The sequence below is a fragment of the Chamaea fasciata genome, unplaced genomic scaffold, assembly GCF_029207755.1.
Source record: "Chamaea fasciata isolate MVZ Bird 193981 ecotype frontalis unplaced genomic scaffold, bChaFas1.0.hap1 SCAF_31, whole genome shotgun sequence".
Classification (NCBI taxonomy): domain Eukaryota; kingdom Metazoa; phylum Chordata; class Aves; order Passeriformes; family Sylviidae; genus Chamaea; species Chamaea fasciata.
This window is the reverse complement of record NW_027094116.1, coordinates 2,478,505-2,493,086: the sequence shown is the minus strand read 5'-3', so window position 1 is coordinate 2,493,086 and position 14,582 is coordinate 2,478,505. Positions and strand designations below refer to the sequence as shown.

The window sequence follows — 14,582 nt, the reverse complement described above, 5'->3', positions numbered from 1 at the left end:
GTGTGACACTCCCAAAATGGCGCCACCTCCCCGAGATGGCCGCGGTTCAAATTACCCTCCCAAAATGGAGGAAGGGTAACGGCCCCAGGATGGCGGCAACACAAGGACCTTATCAAAATGGCGGAAGCACAAAAGACCGAGAATGAGGCACCCCCCCAAATTCCGACAGCTGAAACGACCGCCCCAAATGGCGGCAGCGAGAGCGGCCTTCCCCGAGGTGACGGAAACTTCAACGACCGTCCCAAAAGACGGTTCAGTGAGCGACCTTCCCAACATGGCGCCAGCAGCCCCGCAGTCCAAGGATGGCCCCGCCCCACTTCCGCCCCTGGGGCCGCCCCACAGCGGAAATGGCGCTGCGGGGCCGAGCCCGTCCCTTTCCGGCCCCTCACGCCGCCGCCGCCATGCCTGTGAGTGCGGCCCGAGCCCGCCCGGCCGCCACCGCCCCCGCGGGACCCGCGGGAGCGCGCCCGCCGGGGCCGGCGAGGGGCGGGAGGCCGCGGGGAAGGCGCAGGAGGGGCGGCGGGGCCGGGGGCGCGCGGGGCGCGGGGGGCGAGCGGCGCCAAGGGGGGCGCCCCAAGATGGCGGCGGAGGCGTGAGGGGACTGGGGGGGGGGGGGAGCGGGAGCGATGGCGGCGTGTCCGGGACTGACCCATCGCCGTGTCCCCGCCGTGTCCCCGCAGCTCGCCAAGGACCTCTTGCACCCGTCTCCCGAGGAGGAGAAGCGCAAGCACAAGAAGAAGCGGCTGGTGCAGAGCCCCAACTCCTACTTCATGGACGTCAAGTGCCCCGGTGGGCGCCCAGGCTCCCTCCCCGCTGCCCTTCCCCGTGTCCCGGGGTCCCTTTCCGTGTCCCTTCGCGTGCCTCCCTCGTTGTCCCGGGGACGCGCCGGTGACCCGCTGTCCCCGCGCTGTCCCCGCAGGCTGTTACAAGATCACCACGGTGTTCAGCCATGCCCAGACCGTGGTGCTGTGCGTGGGCTGCTCCACCGTGCTGTGCCAGCCCACGGGGGGCAAGGCCCGGCTCACCGAGGGTGGGTCACCCGCGGCATGGAGGGCTCGGGGGGGAACTCTGGGCCCCCGGGGATGGGGGGACAGGGCGTGGGGAGGTCGTGGAGCCCACTGGAGGGAGGTGGAACCCTGGGAAGGGCTGGCTCCTGCGTGGAACTCCAGGGGTTTGGGGGGTCCCAGGGGGGGTTCTGGGGTGTAATGGGGGGTTCTGGGGTCCCAGGGGGGTTTGTGGGGTGTTTGGTGGAGTCCCAGGGAGGGTTGTGGGATCCCAGGGGTGGTTGTGGGGTGTAATGGGGGGTTGTGGGGTCCCAGGGGGGGTTCTGGGTTCCCAGGGGGGTTCTGGATTCCTTGGGGGGTTGTGGGGTCCCAGGGGGTTTGTGGGGTGCAGTGGCTTGTTTGGTGGGGTCCCGGGGGGATTCTGGGGTCCCAGGGGGGTGTTTGGTGGGGTCCTGGGGGGGGTTCTGGTGTTCCAGGGGGGTTCTGGGGTCGCAGGGGGGATTCTGGGCTCCCATGGGGTTTGTGGAATGTTTGGTGGGGTCCCAGGGGATTTGTGGGGTCCCAGGGGGGTTGTGGAATCAGGGAGGGGGCTGGGTTCCCCTTCAGGAGAGTTTTGGAATTCTGCTGGGGGGGATTGGAATCCCAGGGAGGGCTTTGGGATTGTGTCTGTTTGGGGACCTCTCAGCAGCACAATCCCCCGAAACTGGGGTTGGAAGAGCGGGAATTCCCATTCCCAGGTTTTCCTTTCCCCCCCCAGGCTGCTCGTTCCGGCGGAAGCAGCACTGAGCCGGCCGGGACGCCGCGGGGATGGGAATTCCGCCCGGTCCCCGGAGCCCCCTCCGCTCCCCACCAATAAATTTTGGATAAAATACCCAAAACGGGCCCTTCTGGTTTTTGGCTGCGGGAGGATGGGGTTTGGGGGTCTGGAATTCCTTCCCTCGGGGGGCTGGAGTGGGTTATCCAGGAACTGGAGATGATCCCTCAGAGCTTTCCTTCCCAAAACATTCCACGATTCCTGGTGGGGCCACCGCCACTCTGGGCTGGGACAAATCTCCCTCCTGTCCCTCTTGGGGACCCTTGGGATGCTCTAGCTGGGAATTCCACGTGGATAAACCTCTCCCGTCCGTGGTTGAACTGGGATAACTGGGAATATCCGTGCCTCCCGCTTCCCACCCCGCTCTGATCCCAGGGTGGGCGCTCCTCCCATCCCTGGTTTCCCATCTGAAAGGGAATGTTTTCCCAGGATCTGGCTCTGGGGGGGTCAGGGCTCAGCTGGAGCTTCCAAAATCCATCCCGAGGGCTGACCCCCCTCCGTGGGTGCCTGATCCCGGGTTTTTGGGGCGCAGGAAGGATGAGCCCCCTCCATCCCCTCCCCACGTGTTTTCCGGGGGCTCCGGCCCTGCCGCCCCCCCCCGGGCCTGAAGTGAAATCGAAATTGGGGTTTCGGTTCCTCCTTCCCTCATTTCCTGGCTCGTGATTTCTCCCCGTGGCGCTGGGCGCCCCAAATCCCGGGGAGCCGGCGCTGGGAACGCTCCGGACCCATCCCGGCTCCATCCCAGCTCCATCCCGGCTCCATCCCGGCTCCATCCCTGCCCCTGGGGTCAGAGTATCCCGGAGGTGACTCGGGTGAGTTCGGTGTTTTCACAACAACAGCCACGCTCCCCGGGAGCACTTGGAGGAAGTAAAGCTCCGAGGGGAGCGGAGGCGCCCGGAGTGCTCCCCAGGCCGGGGCGGCTCCGACGTGTCCCGGCCTGTCCGCACGGACGCGCGGCTGGCTCCGGATTCTCCCCTGCGGGGACTCGGGGACGCGTGTCCGGGCGGGCCGGCGGCACCGCCGGGTCACCGGGGTGGTGTCACCTCCCTGTCCAGACCGGCTTTGTCACCCGGGGGTCAGTCCCGCTCCGGATCCCGGCATGGAGCCGCTGGCTCCCGCTGCCCTCCTGGCCCTGCTGGTGCTGGCCCTGGGACAGCCCGACCCCACGCTGGACCGGCACTGGGAGCTCTGGAAAAAATCCTACGGCAAGGAATATCATCCCCAGGTGGGAATGTCACAGCGGGGACCCGGGGAGGGGGGAGCTGGGAGTGTCTAAGGGATCCTGGGAATATCCCAGCAGTTTCTGGGGCTCTCCTGGGCGGTGACCAGCAGTCGGAGAAGATCCGATGGTGCTCCAAGCACAGCAGGTCCCCAGGGATGACCCAGCTGGGGCTCCCGGCAGCCTTTACTGGGATGAACTGGGGCGGGAGGGCTCCGGAGGGGCAGTCCCGGCTCTCACAGGGCGCCGCTGGAATTCCAGGAGGATTCTCTCCGGCGCCTGACGTGGGAGAAGAACCTGTGGCTGGTGACCCTGCACAACCTGGAGCACTCCCTGGGGCTCCGCTCCTACACGCTGGCAATGAACCACCTGGGGGACATGGTGGGTGTGGATTCCAGCCCTCTGGAATTCCCCTGGAGTGCCCTGAGCCGGGATATCGGTGGGTCTGGGGTGGGGAGACTCCCCCTCAACCCGTCCCGGTGGGATCCAGCAGCCGGGGACGGGCTGCTCCGGAATTCTGTGAGGAAGGAGCTCCTTGGGGAGGGATCTGGGAGCTGTCCCGGTCATTTGGGATATTTATGGATCATCCCTCTTCCGTGTCCCAAAGCTCAGGGGGGGTTTGATGGCCCAGCTTCCAGGGATTTGGGGAGCCGGAGCTGAGCTTTTCTGAGGAAAACCTGGAAATTAAAAGGATAAACGAGGAGTTGAGGATTCCCAAACCCAGCCCTTCCACCTCAGAATCCCCGCTGTGCCCCTGGGCTGGGGTCCACAGGGAGCAGGGGTCACCCGCCGGGCTTTTCCTTCCCACCAGACCAGCGAGGAGGTGGCGGCGTCGCTGACCAGGCTCCGGGTCCGTCCTGGTCCCCGTGGGAATTCTGCATCCCGGCCCAAACTCCGGGCGGTCGGTGACGTCCCCGAGGAGCTGGACTGGCGGGACAAGGGCTGCGTGACCGAGGTGAAGAACCAGGTGAGCCCGGGCCCGGGAGCCTCCCGCAGCCCCGCCGGGGCAGCTCCTGAGCCCGTCCCCGCTCCTCCCAGGGCGCCTGCGGAGCCTGCTGGGCCTTCAGCGCCGTGGGAGCGCTGGAAGCGCAGGTGAAGCTGAAAACCGGGAGCCTGGTGTCCCTGAGCGCCCAGAACCTGGTGGATTGCTCCGGCATGTACGGGAACAAGGGCTGCGGCGGCGGCTTCATGACGGACGCCTTCCAGTACATCATCGACAACGGCGGCATCGAGTCCGAGGAGTCCTACCCCTACACGGCTCAGGTGGGCCTGGAAGAGCTGCCTTCCGGGGAAAACTCGCGGTTTCCTTCCTCCTCTCCCATCCAATCCCCCCCCCGCCCCGGTTTCCTGGTGGCACCTTCACTCCGGACCCAAACCCGCCCCAGGAACCTTGGGGTTGTTTTTGAGGGGAGTGACTGGACCAGCAGCCAGAATTCCTACCTGGTTGTTTCACCATTTCTTAGGCAACAAGCTGGAGGGGAGGGAAAAATGGGTCAGGAGCCTCCTGGAAAAAACAAAAAACAACCCACGATCCCGGGAAATGGGTCAGAGCAACAACAGCTCGATCCAAGGAAAAGTGGGATTGGACTCCCCAAACTGCGGAGGGAAAAGCTGCTGCTCCCGGGGCCTGGAGGGAATGAGAAACATCTGTGGATGGGGAGGATGAGGATGGAGAGTCCAGGGATGGGGAGGATGAGGATGGAGAGTCCAGGGAAAGGGAGGATGAGGATGGAGAGTCCGGGGAAAGGGAGGATGAGGATGGAGAGTCCGGGGATGGGGAGGATGAGGATGGAGAGTCCAGGGAAGGGGAGGATGAGGATGGAGAGTCCGGGGATGGGGAGGATGAGGATGGAGAGTCCAGGGAAAAGGGAGGATGAGGATGGAGAGTCCAGGGATGGGGAGGATGAGGATGGAGAGTCCAGGGATGGGGAGGATGAGGATGGAGAGTCCAGGGATGGGGAGGATGAGGATGGAGAGTCCGGGGAAGGGGAGGATGAGGATGGAGGCTTGTGCTGGACTGGGAATGGGAACCACCCCAGGATGAGGTTGATACTTTTAAGGAAAAAGGGCGGAGAATTCTTTGGGGAACAAACCAACCCAGGGATGGGGAGGCGCGGGGCTGGGGGGGCTCCGGGGCTCTGGGAACGCTCCCGGATCCCGCCGGCTCATTCCCGGTTCCCAGCAGAACGGGACGTGCCACTACAACGCCTCGGCCCGCGCCGCGTCCTGCTCGCGGTTCCTGGAGCTGCCCCCGGGCGACGAGGCGGCGCTCAGGGACGCCGTGGCCACCGTGGGCCCCGTGGCCGTGGCCATCGACGCCACCCGGCCCAGCTTCTTCCTGTACCGCTCCGGTGAGCGCGCCGCGACGCCGGGGGCCGGCTGGAATCCGGGACGTTGGGGGTTCATTCCTGGGGGCGTCGGGTCTTTGGGGTCTGTAGGGCTCTGCCCGCCTTCCAAATCCACCTGATTCCGTTCCTTCCCCCCCGGAATCCTCTCCTGCTTGGGAGGAAACCTCGGGAACCCGGATCTGGGAGGCTGGGGGTGAATTCCCGGAGGGAGGCTGGGATCGGTTGGAATTCCGGGAATTTTCTTCTCCCTCCCCCAGGGGTGTTCGACGACCCCCAGTGCTCGCAGGAGGTGAACCACGGGGTGCTGGTGGTGGGATACGGCTCCCTGGAAAACAAGGAATACTGGCTGGTGAAGAACAGGTAAACCCTGGGTATCCCGCAGGGAATCCTGGAGCATTCCCGGCTGGATGGGACCCAGGAGGGTCAGAGCCCCATTCCCAGCCCTGGACACCCCCCAACCCCCCCCCATCCCTCAGGGCCTTGTCCAGGTGCTTCTTGGCCCCTGGAGGGGTTGGAATGTTGATCCCTCAGGTGTTTTCCAAGCCAACCCACCCCACAATTCCATGATTCCGTGTCTGGAGCTGCACCGGTCCGTGCGGATGTGGCACTTGGGGACACGGTTCCCTGGTGGCCCCGGCAGCCTGGGGACGAACCTGGGCTTTGTGATTCCCAAGGGCTTTCCCAGCCCAAATTCCGGGGCTCTGGCACCTTCTCCCTTCCGAGAACTGAGGACTGAGTTTTCCCTGTGTCTCTCTTCCCAAAGCTGGGGCGTGCGGTTCGGGGACGCGGGATACATCCGGATGGCGCGGAACGCCTCCAACCTCTGCGGCATCGCCAGCTACGCCTCCTACCCCCTGATCTGACCCGGCCGTCCCGGGGCTCCGGTGATCCCTGGATCCACAGCGACCCCGGGGCTCCAGTGATCCCTGGATCCACAGTAATCCCAGGGCTTTGGTGATCCCTGGATCCACAGCGACCCCGGGGCTCCAGTGATCCATGGATCCACAGTAATCCCAGGGCTTTGGTGATCCCTGGATCCACAGCGACCCCGGGGCTCCGGTGATTCCAGGATCCCACCCCAGCAGGGATCCCAGTGCCCTGGACGTCGCCCCGTGATTGGATCCGTGGGATCCATGGGCTGGGAGGGAACCCTGGGCCTGGGCCATGGGAAAATCAGTGACGGGCATCCAGGGAATTCTTTTGGGGGGGGAGAGGAAAATTGGGGGTTTGGGGGTAAGATTGTGATTCCTGCGGGGATTGGCCACGGGGATGGTGGGGATCGGGTGCTGGGATCACAGGGATCACAGGGATCGGGGACCAGGGTCACAGGGATCACGGGGATCACTGGGATGGGCTATTGGGATCACAGCGATCATTGGGATCATTGGGATGGGGTTCTGGGATCACAGGGATTGGGGACCATGGTCACAGGGATCACTGGGATCACAGGGATCACTGGGATGGGCTATCGGGATCACAGGAATCACTGGGATCATTGGGATGGGGTTCTGGGATCACTGGGATCATTGGAATGGGATACCAGGATCACAGGGACCATTGGGATCTCAGGGATCTCGGGTTCCTCCCTCTGGAGCTGCTGCGATGTCCGACATCGATTCCTCTCACTGCACCACTGCTGGAATTGCAGATATTCCACGGAAAATGAAAAAAAAAAAATAAATTTGCATTTTGCTGCCTCAAAATCCCGATATCGGGATGCGGATCTTTGGAGACAATCCCCCCCCCCCCAAAAAAAATCCAATATTTGGCGGCTCGGGTCACCCCGCAGCCAAGAATTCGGTGTTGGTGGATGGAGGTGCCGGGGGAACAGTGTCCCTTTGTCCCTGAGCAATTCCCGGGCTGGAATTCCTCACCCCCTCATCCCACCCCTCCCTCGGCGCTGGGATCCCGGCACTTCCCGGGAGCGGACGGGGCCGGAGCGCCGGGAATCTCCTCTCCGGGATGAGGGGTAAGGGTGATCCCGGCGGGATGCCGCTCCCGTGGGATTTAGAGCTGGAGGAGGGCGAAGGCGGCGCGTTCCCGGCGGCGGGCCTGGGGCCTGGGGCGGGTTGTGCTGTCCCCGTGATCCCAAATCCCGTCTCGCCAGTGTTGCTCCTGCATTTCGGGAGGTGGAGCTGTGGCATCGGGCAGGATGGGACCCCCGAGGGGGGCCAGGCAGTTCCAGGATCCCCTTGGAAATCCTGGAATGATTCAGGCTGGAAAAGACCTCGGGGGTCGCTGACTCCACCGGGAATATTTTGGGGTCCCGGCTCCTGGGAAGGCGTTTTTGTCCTGCTGGGGGTGGAAAGGACCCAGAGACCCCACTCCAGCCTCCACGCAGGGATCTAAGCCCCGGCCTCCCAAATTCCAAAGGTTTGTGCACACAAGCCCGGCGGGGCGGACCCGCAGGAGCAGGAAGCGCGGGGGCAAAATTTAACCCCCAATGCCGGGGAAAGGCTCAATCCGTGCCCTGGAGCCCGGGAACGCCGACGGAACCCCTGGAAAATCCCGGGAGCGGGCAGGGCTGGGAGCCGCGTCCCGGGAGGTGTCACCTCCCGAAGCCCGCACAAAGGTCCCCGCTCCGCCCGTTTGTTTAAACAAACACCTTCCCGGCGGGACAAATCCCCGGGAGCAGCCGGCAGGGGAATTCGGGATTTTCCTGGGCTTTCCCGGAGCTTTTCCATGCTCCCGGATATTCCCGGTAGGTGGGAAGCGCTTCCCCGCCGGGGGTGCTGAGCGCCCGCAGGTGTCTCCGCAGCGGGATGGGGTCGATCCAGCCGGGATCGACCCGTTCCGTGCTGGCTTTTCCCAGGAAATGAAATCCCGGCCGGACCCCGCTGCGCTGGCCTTGTCCGAGGTGTGTGATCCGAGGTCCGGAACCGGGACGAGGTGGGGATGTGGGGGCAGCGCCCTGGATTTGGGGTTCGGTCCCCTGGATTTGGGGCTGGGAAAGTGGGAACGCTCCGTGGGGGGAGAAGGAATTCTTGCCCCTGGGGCGGGGAAACTGAGGCACGGAGTCATTCCCCCCCCCGCCCTGCCCTGCGGCGCTTTGGGGGTGCCCGGCTCCTCCCCGCCGCGGAATTATCCATAAATCCCTCGGGAGGGATCTCCGGGAGTCGGGAAGGGGCAGTGGGACCCCGAGGGGGACCCGAGGGCTGTTCCCGATCCCTAAAACCCGCCGGGAAAGGGGATCGGGGGGGGCTGGGGGAGCGGGAAAAGGGTTAACAGAGGGGAGGATCTGGTTCGCCGGGTGGTTCCTGGATTGTCTGGAGTGCGGGAGGGGAGGGCGAGGGGGCGCGGGGCCGGGACCCCGGGAACCGGGAATCTCGGGGCCGGGAACCGGGAATTGGGGATTTCCGGGTTGTGCGGAGCTCACCCTGCCCCCACCACCCGCAGGTAGGTCCGGGGCGACCTGGGGTGACCTGGGGTGACCTGGGGCGACCTGGGCATGGCCCGGCCCCCCCCGAGCCCCCCAGGGACCCCCGGCCCCGCTGTCACCTCTGCGGCCACCCCAGGGCCCCCTGCCCCGGGGTCCCGGCCGCTCCGGTGGGACACGGGGAGGGCGCTCCGGTCCCCCCCGGTCCCCCCGCGGTCCCTCGTCCCTCGGGGCCGGTGTCCCGGTCCCCCGGGATGTTCCCTGCCGGTGCCGGACCATCCGCTTCCTTCCCGGGAAGGTTCCGGGCTCCCAGCGGGAATCCCGGGCGGGTCCCGGGAGCCGCCGGGAAGGACGGCGCGGGTCCCCAGGGTCCCCTCCCCCGGGACTGGGGACACCCCATCCCCACCGCCGAAATTCCCGTCCTGGGGGCCGCGCGATTATCCCGCCGGGATCCAAACCCAGCGGAGCCGCCGCTCCCCGCTCCCCACCAGCATTTCGGGGGCTGCCCCCCAGGATGGGGGGTTTGGGGGCAGGATCCCGTCCCTTTCCCGGCCAGCTGCCCGCTCCGGAGCCTGGATTCGCGCCCCGAGATTCCCAGCGGATTCTGGGAACCTGCCGCGCATCCCGGTGGCTCCTCGGCAGCTGGAGGAGCCCGGGAGCCCCAAAACCCGCGGGGACCTGGCGGGTCCGGGGAGGAGCGGCGCCTCCGGCCTTCCCCTGGGAGCTGCCCCGGGGGATGGCCGCGCTCCGCTCCGCGTTTCTCTGTGATTCCGTGTTTATTATTCCCGGTTTGTGGCCGATCCCCGGCAGATCCAAGGGCAGATCCACAAAGGAAAGCGGGTTTTTTTTGATTTTTTTTTTTGTTGTTTTTAATCAGCTGACCGCGCTGGGAATGTAAAAACAGGAAAACGGCTGAGCTCATCCCAGCTCATCCCAGCTCATCCCAGTCCCCTCCCTGTCCCCAGTAGGGTGAGTCTGGCCAGGGCCGGGGCAGGATGTGCCAGCCTGGGAATGCTGTTGGGATTTGGGGGTTGAGGGACCGGAGCCATGGGCTGGGGCACGGGGATCGGGGGATCCACCGGGAGCAGCCCTGGATCCACCTGGATCGAGGCGAGGAGGGGGGACGTGGTCCCAGCAGGAGCTGCCGGGTCAGGATGCTCAGGGGGTGCCGGGCTTCTGGGAGGGGTGTCGGGATTTCGGGATTTTGGGAGGGGTGTCGGCATTCCCAGGCGTTTCCCAGTCCAGTGTGGCCTTTTAGGGGCCCACGGCCAGGCTGAAATCCCCCAGATCCCATCTCAGATCCGCCCCCCCAAAACCCGCTCAGATCCCATCTCGGATCCCATCCCAAACCTCACCCTGTTCCCATCCCACAGCCTCTCCCAGCCCCATCCCAAATCCCCCCAAGTCCCGTCCAAGGTCCCATCCCAGCTCCCAGGTGCCCCCCGGCCCCCGAAAGGCCCCTGAGCCCCCTCCCCCGAGGTCCAGCTGCTCGAGGGGGCTTCCCTCCCCTCAGGAGGTGGGAATTTGGGGGGTCGGATGCGCCACATACAGGATCCCCCTGGGGCAGGAGTTCCTATTCCCATTCCCTTTCCCATTCCATTCCCATCCCCATCCCCAATCCCACCCCCATTCCTATTCCCATTCCTGTCCCCATTCCCATTCCCATCCCCATCCCCATTCCCATTCCCATCCCCATTCCCATTTCCCCATTTCCCCATTCCCGTCCCCATCCCCATCCCCATCCCCATTCCCATTTCCCCATTCCCATTTCTCCATCCCCATCCCCATTTTCCCATTCCCATTTTCCCATTCCCATTCCCATTTTCCCATCCCCATCCCCATTCCCGTTCCCACATCCCCCAGCCCGCCCGCCCTCATCCCGGCCGAATTCCTGGCGGTTTAATGAGTAACCAGGAGAGCTCCGCCTGGGGGGGGGGGGGTGGGGGTGAGAGTCCCGGACCCCCGGGGGGGTTGGGGACCCTCCGGCGCCGCGGGGACACGGCGGGCAGCGGGAATGTCGCCCGTGTCCCTCCGGGGGGGCCGGGCTGGGCTGAGACCCCCAGACTCCCCTCTCGGCTGAGCCCCGACCCCGCCGCGCCCCCCGCCCGCAGCGCCCGGCCCTGAGCAGCACCGGGAGCCCCCCCGAGCCTGGAGCCCCCCCAGAGCCTGGAGCCCCCCCCCCGCCTCCCCGGGGCCCTGCGGGGGGGTCCCCGCGGGGCTCCCGCCCCCGAGGCGCCGCTGCGTGTCCGTCCTGGAGCCCGGCACGGCCTGGGATGAGGAGGAGGAGGAGGAGGAAGAGCGGGTCCCCGGGGTGTCCCTGCGGAGAGCCGGGACCCTCCGGAGCTCCCTGGACCCTTTCCGCCGGCACAGCTGGGAGCCGGGGAAGGACCCGCGGGGGATCCCGGGCTACGACCAGCTCAGGTAGGGGGGACCCCCGGGTCGCCACCCCCCAGGCCCAAATCCCGGGCTCAGGGGTCTCCCCGTGTCCCTGACCCCCAAATCCCGGGCTCAGAGGTCTCCCCGTGTCCCCAAGCCCAAAATCCGGGTCTCAGGGGTCTCCCCGTGTCCCTGACCCCCAAACCCCGGCGTTGAGACCCTCCGGGCATCCCTGCCTCGGTGGGGACACCCCGAAGTCCCCGCTCACCCCTCGGGGGCCAGCCCCGGTTTGGGGGTGTCCCCCCCGGCTGAGGATGGCCGTGTCCCCCCCAGCGGGAGCGCGGAGCAGCTGGGGGGGCTGTGCCGACCCCGCCGCGACCCCCGGAGAGCCCCCCTGGTCCACAGCAGCGACGACCTGGACTCGCTGCTGTCCCAGGACGAGGAGGACGAGGCCGACGTGAGGCGGGCACAGGTAGGACCCTCCTGTCACCCCGGGGTCACCCGAGCTGGGCCGAGGGGACACCCCGGAGAGGGCATCGCTGTGACAAAGCCGCATCCTGGGTGGCTTTGTCATCGTCCCGGTGGTTTTGTCACCACCCCAAGCGGTTTTGTCACCGTCCCGAGTGGCTCTGCCGTCGTTTTGGGTGACCCTGTTGTCACCTTGGGTGGCTTTGCCATCACCCCAGGTGGCCTGGCCGTTGTCCTGGTGGTTTGCCATCGCCCAGAGTGACTTTGCCATTGTCCCGAGTGACTTTGTCACCATCTGGAGCGGCTCTGCCGCAGCCCTGGTGGCTTTGTCATTGTCCCCGTGCCGTCGCCATCGGCCTGGGTGGCTCTGCCGCTTTGGGACCACCAGGACGCCCCGTCCCCTGGGAGCAGCCCCCTTCTGGGGACCGACGGCGGGGAGGGGACGCTGAGGGGCCGGTGAGGGTGGCAGTGCCACTGTCCCTGTCGCTGTCCCCGCCGGCAGGAGGACGCGCGGAGGCTCCCGGCGCCCCGGGCCGGCTCCCGGGGCTGGTCCCGCTCCAAATCCGCGTCGCTCGGTGTCATCGCCAGCGTCCCCGGCCAGGAGGGTGAGTCTGTCCCCCCCCCGGGACCCCCGGTGTCCCCCCCGGCGCTGTCCCTGCCCCGACCCCCCCCGCTAACGGCCCGAAATCGATGGCGCTGCCCCCGCAGTTAATTACGGCCCCCCCGCCGTCGCCCCCCGGCAGCTCCTCGCGGCGCTTTTGAAATTCCTTTTCCCTATTTCCAGCTGCTGAAATTCCCCCGTTCGCCTCCCAGCAGAGCCTGCTCAGCGGGTGAGTCCCCTCGCTGGCCCCTCCGTGTCCCCTCCGTGTCCCCTCCGTGTCCCCCCGCCGTGTCCTGTCCCCCCCCGCCTGTCACGGCCCATTCCCGTCCTCATTAGGGCGGCTGTTCCCGGGAATCGTCACGCCGGGGGCTGGCCCGGGGCCCCGCGGGGACAGGGACGGGGACAGGGGCGGGGACAGGGACGGGGACGGGGACAGGGATGGGGACAGGGACAGGGATGGGGACAGGGATGGGTTCAGGGATGGGGACATGGATGGGGACAGGGACAGGGATGGGGTCAGGGATGGGGACGGGGATGGGGTTGGGGACGGGGACAGGGATGGGGACAGGGATGAGGACAGGGATGAGGACGGGGATGGGGATGGGGACAGGGATGGAGACAGGGACGGGGACAGGGACAGGGACAGGAATGAGGACAGGGATGGGGACACGGATGGGGACACGCCGCTCCGCAAAGGACGGGGCTTTTCCCCCTTCAAAGGTGGCTCGTCCCCCTCTGAAGGTGACTTGGTCCCCCCTCGTCCCCCCTCGAGGGTGATTTATCTCCCAGGGTGGCTTGTCCCCTCCAGGGGCATTTGTTCCCTGCCGAGGGTGGCTTTTGTCCCAACCCGGGGGTGATTCGGCCCCTCCAAGGGCGCTTTGTCCCCGCCTGAGGATGTCCCCGAGGAACCGGGACCACCCACGACAGGGGGGCCCACCCAACCTCGGGGTTGCCCCCCCCAAACCCGGGACCCCCTCCCCGCCCCCCAAATCGGAGGTCAGAGACACGGGGGGGGGGCCGGAAGGGGACACGGGGGGCTCGGGGGGGGGACACACGGGGCGCTCGGCGGTGGCAGCGGGGAGGGGACACGCTCGCTCCTCCCCGTTCCCGGCGGGGACAGAGCGGGATTGTCCGGCGGGATCGTCCAGCGGGATCCTCCTCCTGCAGCGCCGGGAGCCGCGAGCGGCTGGCGGGGGAGGCTGGGGACCCCCCCGGGCCGGGAAGGGACCCCCCTGGACAGGACCCTCAGCTTCATCCGCAGGATGACCGGGAAGACAAAGGTAGGGAAAAGCCGGGATGGGCTGGGCGGGCGCGGCAGCGGGATAACAACGGGATAACAACGGGATAACGACAGCGGGATGGGTCCGTGGATGCTCCGCCGTGCCTCAGTTTCCCGGCTCCGTCGGTCGCTGCTTTCCAGACTTTGGGATGTAAAACAGGGAAACGCGGGTTGCGCTCGGGGAAGGGAGCCCAGGCGGATCCCCCGCGCCCATCCCGGCCTTTCCCGCGGCCATCCCTGCCTCGGGAATGTTTTCCGCCCGCTCCTTCCCCTCCCGTGCCTCAGTTTCCCCTCTCCCGCCTGTTCCTGGGGGGTTTTGGTGACCCGGGGGGGCCCGGGGGGTGCGTCCCTCCACAGCCCGGTTTCGGGGGGGGCTCAGGGAGAAAAACTGAGGCACGAGGGGCACGGCAGCCGGCGGTGGCTTTGTCCCCGCGCCGCCACCGCAGCCCGGTTTTGGGGGGGGCAAACCGCGCTCGGCCCCCCCCGGGCGGCCCCGATTCGCCGCCATGCGGAGCCGTTAATCCATCCCCGACCTCCTCCTCCTCCTCCTCCCGCTCCTCCTCCCGCTCTTCCCGCCGGATCAGCCGCCAGCTGTTCCCATCTGGGGGGGCCCCGCGCCCCCCCGGCTCCAAATCCCGCCGGGAGCTGCCGCGGGATCCGGAACCGCCCGGCGGGATGGCTCCGGCCTCGCCCCACATCCCGGCGGGGCCGGAACGGGCCGGACCCGGGACCCGCCGGGATGTCTGTGGGGATGGGTGGGTTGTTTGTTCGGGATCCCGCAGGGAAAAGGCGCCTGGAAGTTGGGGGGCGCTGGGGAGGGGGGGGCGGCTCCGGCTCCGTGTCGGGGTGGGGAGGGCGCCGGCCGGTCCCGGCTGGAGCGGCGGGGCGTGGAGGAAATTGTTCTTCCCAAAACGGCCATTTGGGGGAGGAATAATAATCCCCCGCTTTGGGGGGGCTCCGCCCGTGGGAACGGACCCCCCCGGCGGTCCTGGGGGGTCCCCGCGTCGCCCCCCGAGCCCAGGGATGAACGGGGGGAGCCGGGGGGTCCGGCCGGCTCCGGCCCCGGGGATTCCCGGTGGGATGTTCCGGTGCCGGGG

General features: G+C 67.1%; 2 protein-coding genes and 2 long non-coding RNA genes across 7 annotated transcripts; 3 read left to right on the top strand and 1 right to left on the bottom strand.

The window, feature by feature from the left end:
* Window positions 1-299: 299 nt before the first annotated feature.
* Window positions 300-1,882, top strand: RPS27 (ribosomal protein S27). The gene is made up of 4 exons (XM_066206902.1): window positions 300-407; window positions 681-789; window positions 920-1,030; window positions 1,762-1,882. Exons 1-4 carry the CDS (start codon window positions 303-305, stop codon window positions 1,788-1,790), a joined length of 354 nt encoding a protein of 117 aa, XP_066062999.1. The 5' UTR covers window positions 300-302; the 3' UTR covers window positions 1,791-1,882.
* Window positions 1,883-2,483: 601 nt separating this feature from the next.
* LOC136303194 (cathepsin S-like) lies at window positions 2,484-7,088 on the top strand. 2 transcript variants are annotated; one of them, XM_066206893.1, is made up of 8 exons: window positions 2,484-2,630; window positions 2,874-3,043; window positions 3,299-3,418; window positions 3,849-4,004; window positions 4,076-4,300; window positions 5,223-5,388; window positions 5,643-5,745; window positions 6,149-7,088. In XM_066206893.1, the coding sequence occupies exons 2-8, from the start codon at window positions 2,918-2,920 to the stop codon at window positions 6,246-6,248; spliced, it is 996 nt and encodes a 331-aa protein (XP_066062990.1). In that variant the 5' UTR covers window positions 2,484-2,630; window positions 2,874-2,917; the 3' UTR covers window positions 6,249-7,088. The 2 variants fall into 2 exon arrangements, with proteins under 2 accessions (XP_066062990.1, XP_066062991.1); XM_066206894.1 differs by lacking the exons at window positions 5,223-5,388; window positions 5,643-5,745; window positions 6,149-7,088 and adding an exon at window positions 4,501-5,210.
* On the bottom strand, window positions 3,221-3,913 carry LOC136303201 (uncharacterized). Its single transcript, XR_010724167.1, has 3 exons — window positions 3,846-3,913; window positions 3,407-3,714; window positions 3,221-3,316 (listed from the first exon to the last, which is right to left on the bottom strand). It is a non-coding gene; the product is annotated as an uncharacterized lncRNA (long non-coding RNA).
* A 108-nt stretch (window positions 7,089-7,196) lies between the features above and the next one.
* Window positions 7,197-10,955, top strand: LOC136303237 (uncharacterized). Of its 3 annotated transcripts, none has more exons than XR_010724187.1 (4): window positions 7,197-7,354; window positions 8,198-8,274; window positions 9,639-9,730; window positions 10,873-10,955. It is a non-coding gene; the product is annotated as an uncharacterized lncRNA (long non-coding RNA). The 3 variants fall into 3 exon arrangements; XR_010724188.1 differs by lacking the exon at window positions 7,197-7,354 and adding an exon at window positions 7,883-8,086; XR_010724189.1 differs by lacking the exon at window positions 7,197-7,354 and adding an exon at window positions 7,886-8,086 and having other exon boundaries at window positions 8,198-8,242.
* Window positions 10,956-14,582: the final 3,627 nt, after the last annotated feature.